The sequence below is a fragment of the Ochlerotatus camptorhynchus genome, unplaced genomic scaffold, assembly GCF_037179485.1.
Source record: "Ochlerotatus camptorhynchus isolate MF236.1 unplaced genomic scaffold, CSIRO-AGI_Acam_v1.1 ptg000201l, whole genome shotgun sequence".
Lineage (NCBI taxonomy): Eukaryota > Metazoa > Arthropoda > Insecta > Diptera > Culicidae > Ochlerotatus > Ochlerotatus camptorhynchus.
Window position 1 is genome coordinate 1834732 of NW_027040691.1, and position 15877 is coordinate 1850608.

At 37.5% G+C, this 15877-nt stretch overlaps 1 protein-coding gene across 1 annotated transcript in view; it reads left to right on the plus strand.

The window, feature by feature from the left end:
• VhaAC45RP (VhaAC45-related protein) overlaps positions 1-15877 on the plus strand; it is a 53325-nt gene that overhangs the window by 514 nt on the left and 36934 nt on the right. The window contains exons 2-3 of the mRNA XM_065223876.1: positions 14329-14733; positions 15129-15353. Of these exons, the coding sequence (XP_065079948.1) occupies positions 14329-14733; positions 15129-15353 (630 nt within the window). The remainder of the gene's footprint in view (positions 1-14328; positions 14734-15128; positions 15354-15877) is intronic.

Genomic DNA, 15877 nt, shown 5'->3' on the forward strand with positions numbered 1-15877 from the left:
AGCATGATAGTGATGAAATTTGATAGTTTGCTGCTGAGTATGTAATATTTTGATCACGTTTCTTATCGCAAAAACGAGCCGCACTATGTTATGCTAACATAAATTAAATGATGAATCACTGTATGTTTCTCTGGTTGAATGTAGAAATTGACGAGCTTGTCATCCGAGAAAACAGTCTCAAATCAAATCCAATTTGTCAATTTCTACTTTCTGATTACCGTGAGGTGATCTTTAATACTTTCTCTTCAAGTGCAATTGTTTTACAGTTCCAGGGCGTTAGATGACATCATATTTCTATAGCATTCGACTTACAAAATTATCATATCTTAACAAAGATAATGAGATACTTCACCCCGTTTTACGGTACTAACTTTTAAATTATTTTTGATATTTGCGGAGAACTGCACATTTGCACAGGGTTTGACATTTGCATTTTTGACGTAGGACTACGTCTGTGACTTCTATATGGGGTACACTTTGTGAAAACCGAAGATGGAACATGTAACAAAATTATGAAAGATTTTGAACGTTAATAACTCAGCTGCCCCTGGACCAATTTCAATAATTTTATCACCAATCGATCAGAAATATTTCTACGCATCTGTTAAATTTATGACTTAATCATTTTTCAAATTTCACTTTTGAAAATTGCACGAATGTGCAACTGTTGCTATGATAGTAAAAAATATCACCGATTACCTGCGAAAAGCGATTTCCCTATCACAAATTTCAAAGTTGAATTTCCATTCGGTCACCGCGTGGTGAGTGGTGGTGTTCTCCAGTACACAACGTAAGACTCCCCACAAGCAGCTAGCTATCAAGGCTGGCCTCAGCCGCTAATCGGATTCAGTTCCAATCACCGTGTGTGGTGGTGTCCGGTCGTCGGCATTAGCAGCAGCAGTGCTTTCGGCGCGTGGCGTTGAACATTGTTCTCCAGTATACAACGAAAGGCTGGAGGAAGATGCCGCACCACTATTGATAGGAATCAGTAGCTCTTCGTGAGTCGCTGTGGACCATCTATGCCATGCGCGTTACTCTCATTCCAAACACCTTACAGCTCACCAGCCTCATCTGTGGTTATTACCCTAATAGCGCAGCATTAGTCAACCATCACGACAAAACGGTCCTTTTCTGGACCACCAAAAATTTCTAAAAGAGTAGTTTTTGGACATTTACCAAGGTCATCAATCGGATGTCAGCTCCCATATCAAGATAGAGCTGGAATTAGGGCGTAACAGCTTTTGTAGACAATGATTTCTTTTGATGATGTCTTGAAATTCAAGGCTCTCCCACGGAAATCAACATCACCATCAGGTAGGGTAAGACTTCCCCTACCCGACGGTAATGTTGGTTTGCGTGGACGTGCCTTCAGTTCCTAAACATCATCGAGAGAAGTCATTGTTTACAAAAGCTGTTACGCCTAATTCCAGCTCAATCTAGATATGTTTAAATCTAAAATACCATGTACTTTAAAGCAACAGTGGGGGTGCAATTTCAAAAACCAAAGTCGGTCGCGGCATGAAAGTGGTTTGATTTTGATCCAGAGATGATGGATTTTAATTCTTAATACGCCAATCGATACGATTTTTTTTCTATGCACACTAATCCAGCATTTAGTTGTTCGGTTTTTTTTTTGTACTGGGCTTACACGGTAAAAAGAAAGATTTACTGAACATTCAGTTTAAATCAGGTGAATAACCGACATTCTGCAAAACACAAACTGAACTTCGGTATCGTTTGATGCAAAATACTGAACACAGAATATTTATTTACTGATTTCACGAAAAGTCAGCAAAAATAATTACTGTACCCAAAGTAGTCCTTATTTTTTTACCGACTGGTCAGCAAAATAGCCACCTTGTTTTACTGACCACGAATTGTAAAACTTTAACCTGTCAATTTTATTCCCGCCGCCATTTTAGCTTCAGTAAAATCCAGGAGCAAGTGTTTAATCGCGCGGTTTTGTAATTATATCATGACGGATCTGAGAAAGCTCGACAGCGAAATTGAAGTACTATTTCGTTAGTACCAACAATTATTATTTACTCTTTTTGCAGTTCCTTGATCTCCAACAAATTTTGATTAAGAAAATGGATGTTTGCATTGTTTGCTTTCACTGTCGTTGCGCTATTCCGGGTTACGTCAAGGGATTAAGTCGTAATATTAATTGGCATATAATTATAAACGGTGAATTGCACCAGGATTCATGCTTTTATGACTGCAAATTCACTACTTTTAATATAACTGGGTAACACGGTATAATAATGAACCAAATAACTGTCTTTTCAGTTAAATTGCAGCAAAATAAACAAAAATAAAATACTGGGTTTTCCAGTATACGCAACTCGAACCAATTACTGAATGAACAGTTATTTTTGACAGATTGACTTTACGGACAGTTCGGTAATGCAAATTATTTCTGTGATGACTACTGGGCGATCCGCAATTCAAAAACCCAGTAAAATTTTACTGACTCCAGTAATCTAAAGTTAGTGTGTAAATATAATCAATTTTTTTCCTTGATTTTTTTTCCGTCGATCTTGTTTTCCGTACTGAGGTACTACTGAGTACCAATGCTCCTGACGCCAGGAAGGCAGCTCCCACACCTGGACCCTACATATCGACCCATCAACTAATTAACTGGGGACCAACGGCTTTACTTCCCTTCCGAAGGATGATCAGTGAAAAAGAAAACAAAACATAAAAAAATTTGCCATATTATTTCCGGAGTGATTTGAGATTTGGGCGTAATTGCATTTGTAAACAAATACGTCAATACGCCAAATACGCCGATTTCTCGCGAATAAAAGCTCAATACCGAAAAGTAATAACACTATGAGGTAGAGGAATGATTCCTCTATTATTTGGTATAGTTTGTTTGTGAGATTGAGCTTTTATTCAAGAGAAATCAGTGATTGACGTGTTTGTTTTCAAAAGTAATTACGCCCAAATCTCAAATCACTCCGGATTTTTGAATCAATAAACATATTTTTATTTCTACTGCGTGAATTGTCAGACTTCATAAAATAAATATGATTGAATCAACAAGAAATCTCTTTTAAAAACAAACATATTTTTGTTGATGACCCAGCTGCCAAATTTGACAGCTTACGTCAAAACCATGAAAGCTCTTGTAAATTCGAAAAGATTTTCTTTTTGATTTAACAATCCATGGGTTTTGAGGAACAAAAATACTGGATTGTTGAAACAATAATGATTTATTTTTGCAGTCAAAACAAAATGAAATTCTTATTGATTTTACGTCAAATATTATTACGTTTAAAATATTTTTTTCTGCGTGCATGTTAGTTGCATTTCTTATCATCCTCCGCAGTGAACACCGCAGCGATTGATATAAGTTGACCTGCAATGATTTTTTATCTTTTTTATTTAGTGTTCTGTCTATACGGATAGATATCCCCGGCAACTATTGCTGCTATTGCTGACTATTGCTGCTATTGCTGACTATTGCTGCTATTGCAACTATTGCAGACACCTTGCAGAAAGTTAATGAAGATCATGTGCCAAATGAAATGTATTAATGGTCACAGGCATGCTACTTATTTAAAACATTATAGAACGAGGCACGCACTTGCCACGATTGTCTCCAATTCCCGTTCAGCAGAAAAAAACATACGAAGTCGAGTTATCGTACTATGAGCACATCTTATTCGCTTTTAGGCTATCCATGTTCCGAAGCACGGAGAGATCAGTGGAGAAAGCACAGGTCTGATAATCGCACGTTCGTGGTTCGTGTCCAATTGGCAACCAGTTTTCTATTATTTTTTTCGACAAATTCACTCTAAATTTTTCGATCTCCATTCTCTTGCGTCCACTAACATTATGCGATGATGAATTCCTCATTATTGTTAGCAAATCTAACATCACCGGGTTGGATAAAATGAACTATTTTCTTAAGCATCAGCCTCATCAATAATGTCATCGAGTAGGCGCTTCTGCACGTGGACAAATCAGGTTCTACTTTCAAATTAGTTTTTCATAACAATTGGAGTAGATATTATTTCTTCGACTCCGATTCCGACTCCTTACGCTTAAAAATGAATTTGACTCTGGTATTATATAAGAATTTCTAAGTTTAATCTATCACTTTATAACATACTGCCCAGTGACCCACAATAGCGTTTGGTCTAGTGCCCTTTGAAAAATTTACATGTTACTTAGAAAAAGTTCATAATTCTTAGGCTATTAAATTTCGGACTTCACAAAATTATCTAAGATTAAATTTGTTGCGATTTTCTTATGGATTATAAAAAAATATTGATAATTTATAGTGTTGCTAAATTGCAGAAATCGATATTCCTTTTTTAATATGTTTAGTTTTTTTTTATGGATACAAAATACTAAGTGGAATTAAATAGAAAATAATATCCTTTTAGCTCATATTTAGCTACAACCGGGAAAAATGTTTAAGGTTGGAAAATTAATTTCTTAAATCCAGAGGCCACCCTGAATCATATCTCTGAAACCGGTAGTCTAATTAAAAAAAAACTACAAGGGACAGCCCTATGGGGTTGTACGCAATGGTGACGTAGGACTACGTGGTCTTATATAATAAATCTTATTTGTTCACTGCAGCAGGAGCTTGTATCTTGTGTAGGGATATGAAATTGAGTGTATATACTCTTTAATATGACGCGCTTGACAAAGATGGCCCAGAGCGACTCACGAAGAGCTACTGATTCCGATCAATAGCGGTGCGGCTTCTTCCTCCTTTTATGGATATTCATGTGGGACGCAGCTCGCTGCTTGCAGCCTTTCGTTGTGTACTGGAGAACACTACCACTCACACCGCGGTGATTGAATAATTCAACTTTGAAATCTGTGTTAGGGAAATCGCTTTTCGCAGGCAATCGGTGATAATTTTAATTACCATAGCAACAGTTGCACATACGTTCAATTTTCAATATGGACATTTTTAAAAGTGATAGTTTTAATTTTATCAGATTCACCTCAAGAAATTTTTCCCGAAATTCACAAGTTTTGTTATTGTTTACATTTTTTCCGGGTGAAAACGAGGGAATGGTTGGTAGTTATTTTTGCATTCATGGCCCGGGGAACGGACACAGCAAATAAATGCTAAATTAAACTGAACTATTGTTGGATTAATAATAGAATATTGTTATTTTTACAATAGTTGCAGTTGAAAAGTGGCTTATTAAAACAAAAAGAATTTATGAATAAGTATTATTGAAACAACAAAATGCAATATAATTTCAACCGGAATTGTTTGTTTAAATACAACTAAAGTTTTGTTTGGTTCAATGCAAACAATTTTCTGTCCGTGTGCAATGTAATACATATTTGGTTTGCGTGCAAGAGCTAGTTAGCCTGACAGAACTGATGTTGTTTCTCACAATGGTTAGCAGGGTTGCTTCCACTCACTTGCTATAAAAAATATTATTCGGAATTATGCAATCATTAGATGCAATAATGCTATGTTGTACTTGTAAGAAGAGGTAGTAAATTATGTGTTTGACTCATAAAACCTGTCAATTTCGCTTTGAGAGCGTCACAATTAGCGATCTTATGATTCGTGAGCGTTCACTCAGAGTGAGCGCTCACGAGTCGTAAAATCGCTGATTGTGACGCACTGAAAGCAATTTTGACAGATTTAATGTGTCATATACTTCATGACCTCCTCTTGTAACTTACAAGTACTAATAAGCATTATATTATATCATGATTCATGATTTCATAATTCCGAAAAACATTTTTTTATAGCAAGTGAGTGGAAGTAACCCTGATGGTTAAGTTAGTACCCAAGTAATTTTAGTTTCATCACCTTGTAGATCATTATTTGATCTTGAAGAACGCTTTAAAACCTTCACTTTCTAAGCAACATTGCAAGTTTTTTCTAGGTTTTAAAGCATTCTACAAGACTAAATCATGGCCTGCAGAACCTTCATAAAGTCAAAATTATTACTTGGGTTGGGTATCCCAACAAACAATTGAGAGCTCTTATAAAACACCTGAGTCGATCAAACGTTGAATAATAGCTTCCAGAGTTGAACAAGAATGTAGTTGTATTGCCATTTGATTAAAAGTTTTAAAAGCTGCTTGGAGCACTCTTAAATGATTGTTTACGTTCGGCTTAACTATATGCTTTATAAGACCTACGATAACTTTTATAGCACCTTAGTTAATTTGATTCACAAGAGCTATACAGAACGTGGAATAAACGCATCAAAACAAAGCATTGGGAGCTCTTATACAACACCTGAGTTGATCAAACGTTGAATAATAGCTTCCAAAATTGTACAAGAATGTACTTGTATTGCCTTTTTGGTTAAACGCTTCAAAAGCTGTTTGGAGCACTCTTAAATGATTGTTTACGTTCGACCAACCACCAACCACAATTTTGTTGCTAAAAATAGCACAAGTGATAGGCACGTTTATATGACCATAAGGCAATGATTATTCGACTGCAAGAAAAGTCACTCAAGATGAGCTTCATATACTTCTCTCATATGATCGAAATATGTATTCAAGAATAGAGCAGATGGAAACAGAAGCGGCTGGCAATCCGGGATCATGAGTTCGAATCTGCAAATGCAAACATTAATTTAAGACATATATCATATAATCAACGATAACATTTCTAGATAAATTCTCTCAATTAATGATTAGAGAGATTAATTGAAAGAATATCAATCAAAGATTAAACAAATGCTTGTTACTACTTCCTCCATGATCACAGAATGTGAATTATGGCATAATTACATATTTTTTCAATGTGCACAAATAAATTAAATTAATAAAAACTGTACAAGCAACTATTTTGGCGTACCACGACAATTGTTAAACTAATTTTAATCGGTGAATATTGTGAGTACTTACACATCGGTTATTAAGGAGTCATTGAAAAGTGCTATAAACGCTTTTCACCGCTTGCTGTATAGTGATTATTTAGGAGTCATAAAAGAGTGTAACAAACGCCTCTCAGGTTTACTCTCTACTAAATTTCAAAGCAGCTGTCAATAAGTGTCTACAAACGTTGTATAAGAGCTTTCACCAAAATAATAAAGCTTGAGCTTAAATATGTATCTATAAACGTTGTATAAAAGTTGCTTCTACTCCTATACCGCGTATACATATAATGCTGTAGTTGAACAGGTTCTCCAAACCAGTGTAAACAAGAGTTTTACAGAAGTTGTAATAAACAAATTGTACAGTTATTATTCAGCATGCAGTTGAATAAAATCACAATGGAAGCGTTTCTTCAACAAGAAATTGATTTTGGGTAAGCGTTTTACTGAATACGTTAGACAACATCTTTGTGTTGCAGTTGTATAGGTTCTCCAAACCAGTGTAAACATGGGTTTTATAAAAGTTGTGGTGAACACATTGTGCAATTATTATTCAACATGCAGCTGAACAAAATCAAAACGAAAGCGTTTCTTCAACTGGAAATTGTTACTTGGGTATTGCGTAGTGCAAGAAAAAGTGCTCGGTATCAATATTCGGCGACTGCGTTAGGGAAACCATGGATGTCTCGTTTTCTGATGACAAAATTACACATTTTCGTGCACAAAACGCACGGAACTTTTAATTTCTTCAATAGATAATAAAAAGAGCGAAAATTTGTTGGAGGAATTTCTTGCTAAAATTTGCATGTAAGTTCGAGATTTTTTTTGCTTTTTTCTAGCGTCCTGAAGAAAACCTTACCTTAACTCGAACTGTTTCTGGTCAATTGACAAAGTCATGTGGTATTCGGTCATGGCGAGAATTTGTATGTACGATTTCAATACTGTTACGCATTTGGGGGTGATGTGGCTGGCAGCAAGGCGAGCGAACGTTCAATGAATATTAACTCTTAAACAACAATAATTTATGGTGGTCCTGAAAAGACCCGCTTTGTCGTTTGAGTCGAGGGTTGAGTAATGTTGAGCCATCATCTGTGTTGGCTGGCGAGCTGTATGTTGTTTGGGACGAGGGTGACGCGCTTGGCATAGATGGCTCACTACGAGCAACTGAATCCGATCAGTAGCGGTGCGGCTTCTTCCTCCTTCTTCGGTGAATGGACGCTCATGTGGGCTGCAGAGGTACACTTTTCACAGGTTTCTCTGCGCTGTTACTTAAAAAAACGGCATCTCTATAGAAATTGGGTGACTTAAGTTACATCGAAAAATATTTTGATCGGAAGGTGATTACGTCAAAAAGCAATTTGACTGGTAAATAAATTTAAAAATGGAATATGATCCTTTATAGTGTACTAGCAGGAGCATTATCGATTGACACTGATAGCTCGACTTTGTTTACCTTTGTTACTTTCTACGTAATGAAAATTTGCTCTTGATATGACTAAATTTCGTATGGAAAGAAAATGCTCGGAGTCAATTGAATTCATTCGCTGAGTTGTTGTAGTTGGCCGTGAACAATACAGGGTAGTGAAAGGTTGTATTAGCTTGCAAATGCAACATCAAATGCACCGAGAAATGTTAATCCAGCCAAGTTATTAACAAAAGCAAAAAATCGATGAAGAGAATCGATCATTGTAGTTAGACCCTTATGATTCTGATCGCTAGAAATTTCGTACACGGAGAAAAATGCTACCCAAAATTAGAGTTCTTTTTACTTAATTTTGAGTTGAGCCTCTCACTTGCACTCGTTATTGTTGTCAAAAAAAGGAACGAGAGATTCGACCCAACGACATTGTTTAGCCCAATTGGGAGACTGCCGTAAAAGCTCGACGCAGATGTCGCCACTGCATGATGATGATAATGTTGACAGACTGCATATAAAATTCGTGAAAATTAGCATTAAATCATAATTTTCATCAAGCCTGCGTAAAATCCTTCCAATATAACATTCGAATTGAAGAAGAAAATGTTTTCACGATCAGACTGATGTGCATCTTTGACTTTTCCAGATGAACTTTCATAAGATATATTCATTTCATTTCACAGCTCCATCAATGCTGCATCGTACATATGATGTAAACAGAAGTAAATTGCTCAATTTCTCCAAATAAAGATGATTTGTCATCTTGTTATCACTTTATAAACCATCGAGCACCATTTTATAGTATGGTGCGTGTTGGGTAAATCAAGTTCCGTTGCGTTTTCTGTCGAAAATTGTGAGTATCAATATGTTTTCCTGAAAAAGACCAAAATGAACATTTATTGAATATTGGCGTCCTATACAAACATTTCTTCATTATCACCAGCATGATACAATCTTTCCTAGGTAGATTCACTTTATTTCCACTTTCATCCTAGTGGAAATCGCACATATTCACCATTTTCCGAAAAATGCAGCTGCGCAGGAGGTAACCTCTACCTGTGGGTGCAAACTTGTTATGTATAATTTTCCATGGAAACATCTCCGATCCATACCGAAATAATAACAGTTAGTTTGCAAACACGTTTTCCTACACGATTCCAGCAAAAGTTTCCACCGGAAATTATTAGTAACTGTTTTTCTTTATGTACCGATTTGCCCCAAAAATCGTCTGTTTTATTTGGAGAATTTGGAAACTATCCTCCTTCTAGTAGTTCTCACTTCGAAATGTAGGTGGCGAAAGCTTGGAAAAGTTTCACTGCAAGACGCCAATAAGTTAAGTTACTTCAAATTTACATGGATTAAACTTAATTTTGGGTAGAATATACTTAAGTCTATGCAATTTTTTTTTGCTGGTGTCAAATGTAAACTACTATATGCGATTTACTCATATTTGGGTTATTGGGATGAACCCGGGAATTGAGGGTAAAGTACTTAGTTATGGGTAGTTTTTCATCTCCGTGTAGGGTTAAAATTATTTATAAGTTTTTGTTGTTTCTTTATTAAGGCTGTGAACCATTTGCCGAGTTAAAATTAACTCGTGGTTAAAAGTGACATTTCGAAAGTTATTTTCTATGTTCGAAAATCCCCGTGCTGTCGATCGACCGGTTTTCGACCCACCGTGGTCGAAATTTAACTTCTTGTCTGTCAGAAATAACCATGCTCGGATAGCAGGGTTCATCGATAACTTTCCATCTGTCAAATTTTAACCAAAAGTTAAAATAATCCACCAAATGGTTCAGAGCCTAAGGAGACTTTCAGCCCAAGCATGGCGCGTCTCCGGGAACCCCAGAAGGGGGTTCATGATTTTATAGAAGGTATACTGTACCTTCACTTCCAACTCAAATTTGAGTACATGAAATTTGTCTAAATAAAGACATTTTTGTTTTCAATATTTCCTGGAAAATTTTATTAAAATAAATGATTCTGTGAGAGTGACTAAAATATGGTTAAGAAGTTATTGATATATGAGACCATTTTAAGCGTGTACACATTCGATGATAGTTGCTATATTAACAGCCAGAGGGCTACAAGGCAGCGAGCTATAAAAATATGTCAATGCTATAACACGGGTATAGAGTCTAACTCAAATTAAAATTCCGTTTACTCATATTCGCTAAACCACTGCACGGCGGATTAGACTAACTCCGATGAGTCACGTCACTGAGTAAAACCCGTTTTTAGATATGTATCTTTCGTCTGAGTAGATGGGAGTTAGTCTCATCGGCCGTGTAAACATCTAAATATTACTCTTATTCGAATATTGTTCAAATCCAAAAAGGGTCCCAACTATAGTCGCTATATTCATAGTCTGGCGGATAGAATCTCAGGAACCAATTGAGCTGTCAAATAGCGGAACCAATCGAGCAAATCACGACCAACAACAGAAAAGAGCACATCAGCTATTGCGAACAAAACTTCGGAAACCCTTTTCTCGTGCCTCAAGACTCGCCTACGCAAACTAACACCATCTTAGGGTTGGGGAAAGTTTCCCCTATCCGATGATGCCGGTAATTTGCGTTCGATTGGCAAGGAAAGCATAATCAACGTATTGTTTATAAAAGTTGATAGTAGGACTTTTTCAATTGATGGTCTAAAATATATTGAATTGGTTCCGCTTTTTGATAGATCGAAATTCTATTCGCCAGACTATGAATATAGCGAGTATAGTCCCAACCAGTGCTGAGATTTGTCATTGTCATTAACAGACTTAAGCACGATATTGACTAAATTGTTCGTCCCAAAGTCACTGACAGACTTGAAACCTTATTTTGCTTAACGACAATACCCCAATATCATCCAAACCATTTGTGGAAAAGCTCGACTATTTGGGTTATTGTTCGTTTATGGTATTTGTTTATTAGGGAAGGTGTAGGAGAATTTACGTATTCTTGGCAACCTAAGCAGCGACCTTCTTTCTATAGCCTTTTTCTCTATGGAACGCACACATATGCAGTATTGTTTTGTTTACAATCTTTTGCTGCCAGCTGCTCTAACAATTTCAGTCGAAAGAATTGTCAAAAACTATTTTGAAACGCTTTTACAAAGCTTCAATCTTCTCTAGTGAGAGCGAGTATTGTCGGCAACCAGTTTTTCTTCGGCCACTGTTCCATTTGAACTGCATGTAAATCTGCTGTTCTATTATCGGCAACTCGAAATCAGCTACAATTTGTAGTGGGTGTGTTTCATTTCAAGAAAACCCTGCTAGATTGCTTTTTCTCAGTGGTAAAAATATAGTCAAATTGAAGCTGAAAGCATAAAGAATCGTTTGCATGCATTTAGCGAACTGTTTTCGTAAGAAAATCCAGTGAAAATAGTGTTTTAATTTGGGTTGCCGAAAATAGTCTGTCATGCCGAAGCCGTCATTTCCCCTATAAAAGGGGATTAAAAAAATCCACGCAGCTATAGGATCAGTTTCATGAATCGACCACTTTTACGAATGTTCCGGATCTTTCGGTCGATCATTATGATCAGCTTCATTAATTTTCCACTTTTACGGATGTTCCAGATCTTCTAGTGGACCTCCGAGTTCATTCTGATAAGACGTCTATAAGTGGTTTCCAAAAATTCGCGGAGCTCTAGCATCAGTTTCATGAATTTACGGATGTTTCGGATCTTCCGGGGACCATCCTGTTGTGCCCAGATTCCAAATTCCGGTCATAGCTCCGAATTAATTGTAATACGACGTCTATGAGTGGTTTCGAAAAAAAAAACCCTTTGAGCTCTAGGATCAGTTTCATGAATTGACCGCTTTTACGGATGTTCCAGATCTATCGGTGAACCATCCCGTGGTCAAATCCGATAAGACGTCTATGAGTGGTTTTGAAAAAAAAAACCACGGAGCTACACGATCAGTTTCATGAATCGACAACTTTTGTGGATGTTACGGGTCTTCCGGAGGACCAGACTTCTGATTTTTCGGATGCAAAATTTTCCCAAAAAGGAGGTCATGTATCTTGTTAATAAGTTTTCAGAAGACATCAGGAAGTTATCTCTTCAAATTACCCTACAATAAGTGTTCGTCCCCAATTAGCTCTAATACCATATACTACGTGTATTCGTTAATGCTGATGTTCCTATTGTACGGTCCCTATTAACCGTACTATAGGAATCTTGACTGTAGTATGTTTGACTTCCCCCAGGATCCCAGAAACTAAACTGAAGTTCCGAGGTAGCCAAAGTGGTTCTGGACAGTTGTCATCGTTGTTAGTTGATTGAATATGAAATCCTGAATTTTGTTATGTGTCGCATGTATCTGTGAAATACTCGGTAAAATTCGAAAATCAGACATTTACTTCAGGGCTTCTAGCATCTATTCTAAAGTTTTGGAGTGACCGAAGTTGTTTCAGTAAAGTTGTCATGGTCGTTAGTTGAGGTTAGTTCGAGGCAGAATGGCGAAAAAAGAAATTGAATTTTTGAATAGACTTTCCCCGATTTGCATGAAATTTTGTGTAACTGTTTGTTATGGGAAATGATTCACATTTTATTTTTCTAAAATTTGGCCATTTTATCTGTATCTATCTATCTATCTATCTATCTATCTATCTATCTATCTATCTATCTATCCATCTATCTATCTATCTATCTATCTATCTATCTATCTATCTATCTATCTATCTATCTATCTATCTATCTATCTATCTATCTATCTATCTATCTATCTATCTATCTATCTATCTATCTATCTATCTATCTATCTATCTATCTATCTATCTATCTATCTATCTATCTATCTATCTATCTATCTATCTATCTATCTATCTATCTATCTATCTATCTATCTATCTATCTATCTATCTATCTATCTATCTATCTATCTATCTATCTATCTATCTATCTATCTATCTATCTATCTATCTATCTATCTATCTATCTATCTATCTATCTATCTATCTATCTATCTATCTATCTATCTATCTATCTATCTATCTATCTATCTATCTATCTATCTATCTATCTATCTATCTATCTATCTATCTATCTATCTATCTATCTATCTATCTATCTATCTATCTATCTATCTATCTATCTATCTATCTATCTATCTATCTATCTATCTATCTATCTATCTATCTATCTATCTATCTATCTATCTATCTATCTATCTATCTATCTATCTATCTATCTATCTATCTATCTATCTATCTATCTATCTATCTATCTATCTATCTATCTATCTATCTATCTATCTATCTATCTATCTATCTATCTATCTATCTATCTATCTATCTATCTATCTATCTATCTATCTATCTATCTATCTATCTATCTATCTATCTATCTATCTATCTATCTATCTATCTATCTATCTATCTATCTATCTATCTATCTATCTATCTATCTATCTATCTATCTATCTATCTATCTATCTATCTATCTATCTATCTATCAATCTATCTATCTATCTATCTATCTATCTATCTGTTTGTCTGTCTGTCTGACCCTTATAGACTCGGAAACTACTGAACCGAACGGCGTGGAAATTTGTATGCAGGGGTTTTTGGGGCATGGAAAGGTTCTTATGATGGTTCGAGGCCCCTCTCCCTCTGAAAAGGTAGGGCTCCCATACGAATGAAACAGAAATTTCTGCATAACTCAAGAACTAATCAAGCAAATGGAACCAAATTTGGCATGAGGAGGTCATAGGGGGTAGCCCCCCTATGAGTGGGGGGAGGGGGCTACGTACATTATAACATGTTTTTTTTAATTGGCGTATAAACTCAAGCTAATATTGAATCCCGAGCAAGGCCGGGCACACTCAGCTAGTATTTTTTTAAATTTAAAAAATGGCGTCCGAATTTCAGCAGCAATGTGAATCATTGCCCATAACAAACAATTATGCACAGAAGGTCGAGTTTTTCCGATTCGTCGTTTGGCGTCAAATATAGCATTGCGTTGGATTAGACAACTTTGTGTATTTTAAGACGAAAGACCCTTTAGTTTCGTCCTTCCTTCCTTCGTGATCCCACTTCGTTTGTAACTGCAATTGATCCATCAATACTAACAGCCCAACTGCCTTCCTTACAGATAATCAACCTCGTTGGATCGCCCACACAGCAGGACATCGAACTGGCAGCGCTTTACCGTGACTCGACGTCCAACTATGGCGAACGCAAAGTGCTCGGAATCCTGGCCAGCCGATGGGACGAACCCCATCACGGACTGCACAAGCGTGAAGCCAAGTCGGATGAGGTTTCCACCGGCAGCAGTACCAGCACGACTCCGGCGGGACCAACCGAGGAGCCGGAAATCGACGACGCCATCTACGACGTCCCCGGCAAGGCGCTGATCTACATCTCGTCCGCCCCGGTCCTGACGCTGAACAGCACCGAAGAGGAGTACGTCCTGAACAAGCACACCGTCGCCACGTACGATTCGCGCGAAAGCGAAAGCAAACTGATCGTCACGTTCAAGGTGGAGGATGCGACGAAGGTAATTATGTTTTTACTGTGTGTTTGATAAACGTTAAAAATAACTAATCACTCACGACGATGAAGGGAAGTGATTGTCGCCTGAAACAACAATTTATGCAAATTAAATTAAGTTACGATCGATGATGTCACGGTTGTTGAGCAGTCCGATCATCGGAAGAAAGGAGACACGGGGAATTTGTGTTTGCCCTCAGGGCGTCTGGTCGACCGCTTGAGTCGAGTGCGAGCTGCTGTGCTCAAAACGCGGATTGATGCGAGATTGGAAAGTGATTGGACAAGATGAAAACGAAACCACTCCCTTTGTCGAGTCGGAATATTTGTCTGTGCGGGGAGGTGTGGGGGGCATTTCAAGACAATAATAATGAAGCAGTTCATTTCTTCTTATTTCCCGCACAGCTAACGCTCAAGTTCCGCTTCGAGATGGATGCCGGCTACTGGATCATGCCCAAGGTGGACGTCTTCCTGATCGACACCAAGAGCAAGGACGCTGGCAAAATGACCGACGTCACCCTGGAGATCGATGGCGACGCACCGTACGCTCCGATGGGATTCTCCTACTCCTGCTCCAAGCAGCTGGTGTTCCGCAATGGGTCAACCATACTTACCCTGGAAAACATTCAGGTGCGTACTCTTCTCAATAGACGCGAGAGAAACAAATGCTCAATTGAATGGCGTTTCGCAAGTTTATCAATCATAGTCTTTAACAGCGAACCAACAAAAAGGCACAATGCAAAGCATTATTATTACTGTAGCAATCAACCCGAAAATTATCACTGTTGTTCACAACAAGTAGCACCCCTCATCTTAGAGTCGGTGGCTGCGGCGTCGGCGGTTTAATTCAAAAGTGCTACAATTACTGACCGCGTGGCCCCGTAGCTTCGAAGCGTGGCATTTGGTACTTTGAGAAAGATGGGGTATTCCGAGCGAAGAGAGCGAACGAATGGCGCAATGGTGTGAGATTGAAAACCGATATATGTAGCTACACCGGCTCGTCGTCATTTCACTTTCAAATCGTCTTCAAAATGGTTTGCAGTCCACACTTCACTTTACATGGCTTGGGCTTGGGAGAGAAGTTGGTCCAATGAGAGGGTCGAAGAAAGAGGTTTTAAATGGCCCTACTGTCTAGATGGTGGAGGCGACGTCGA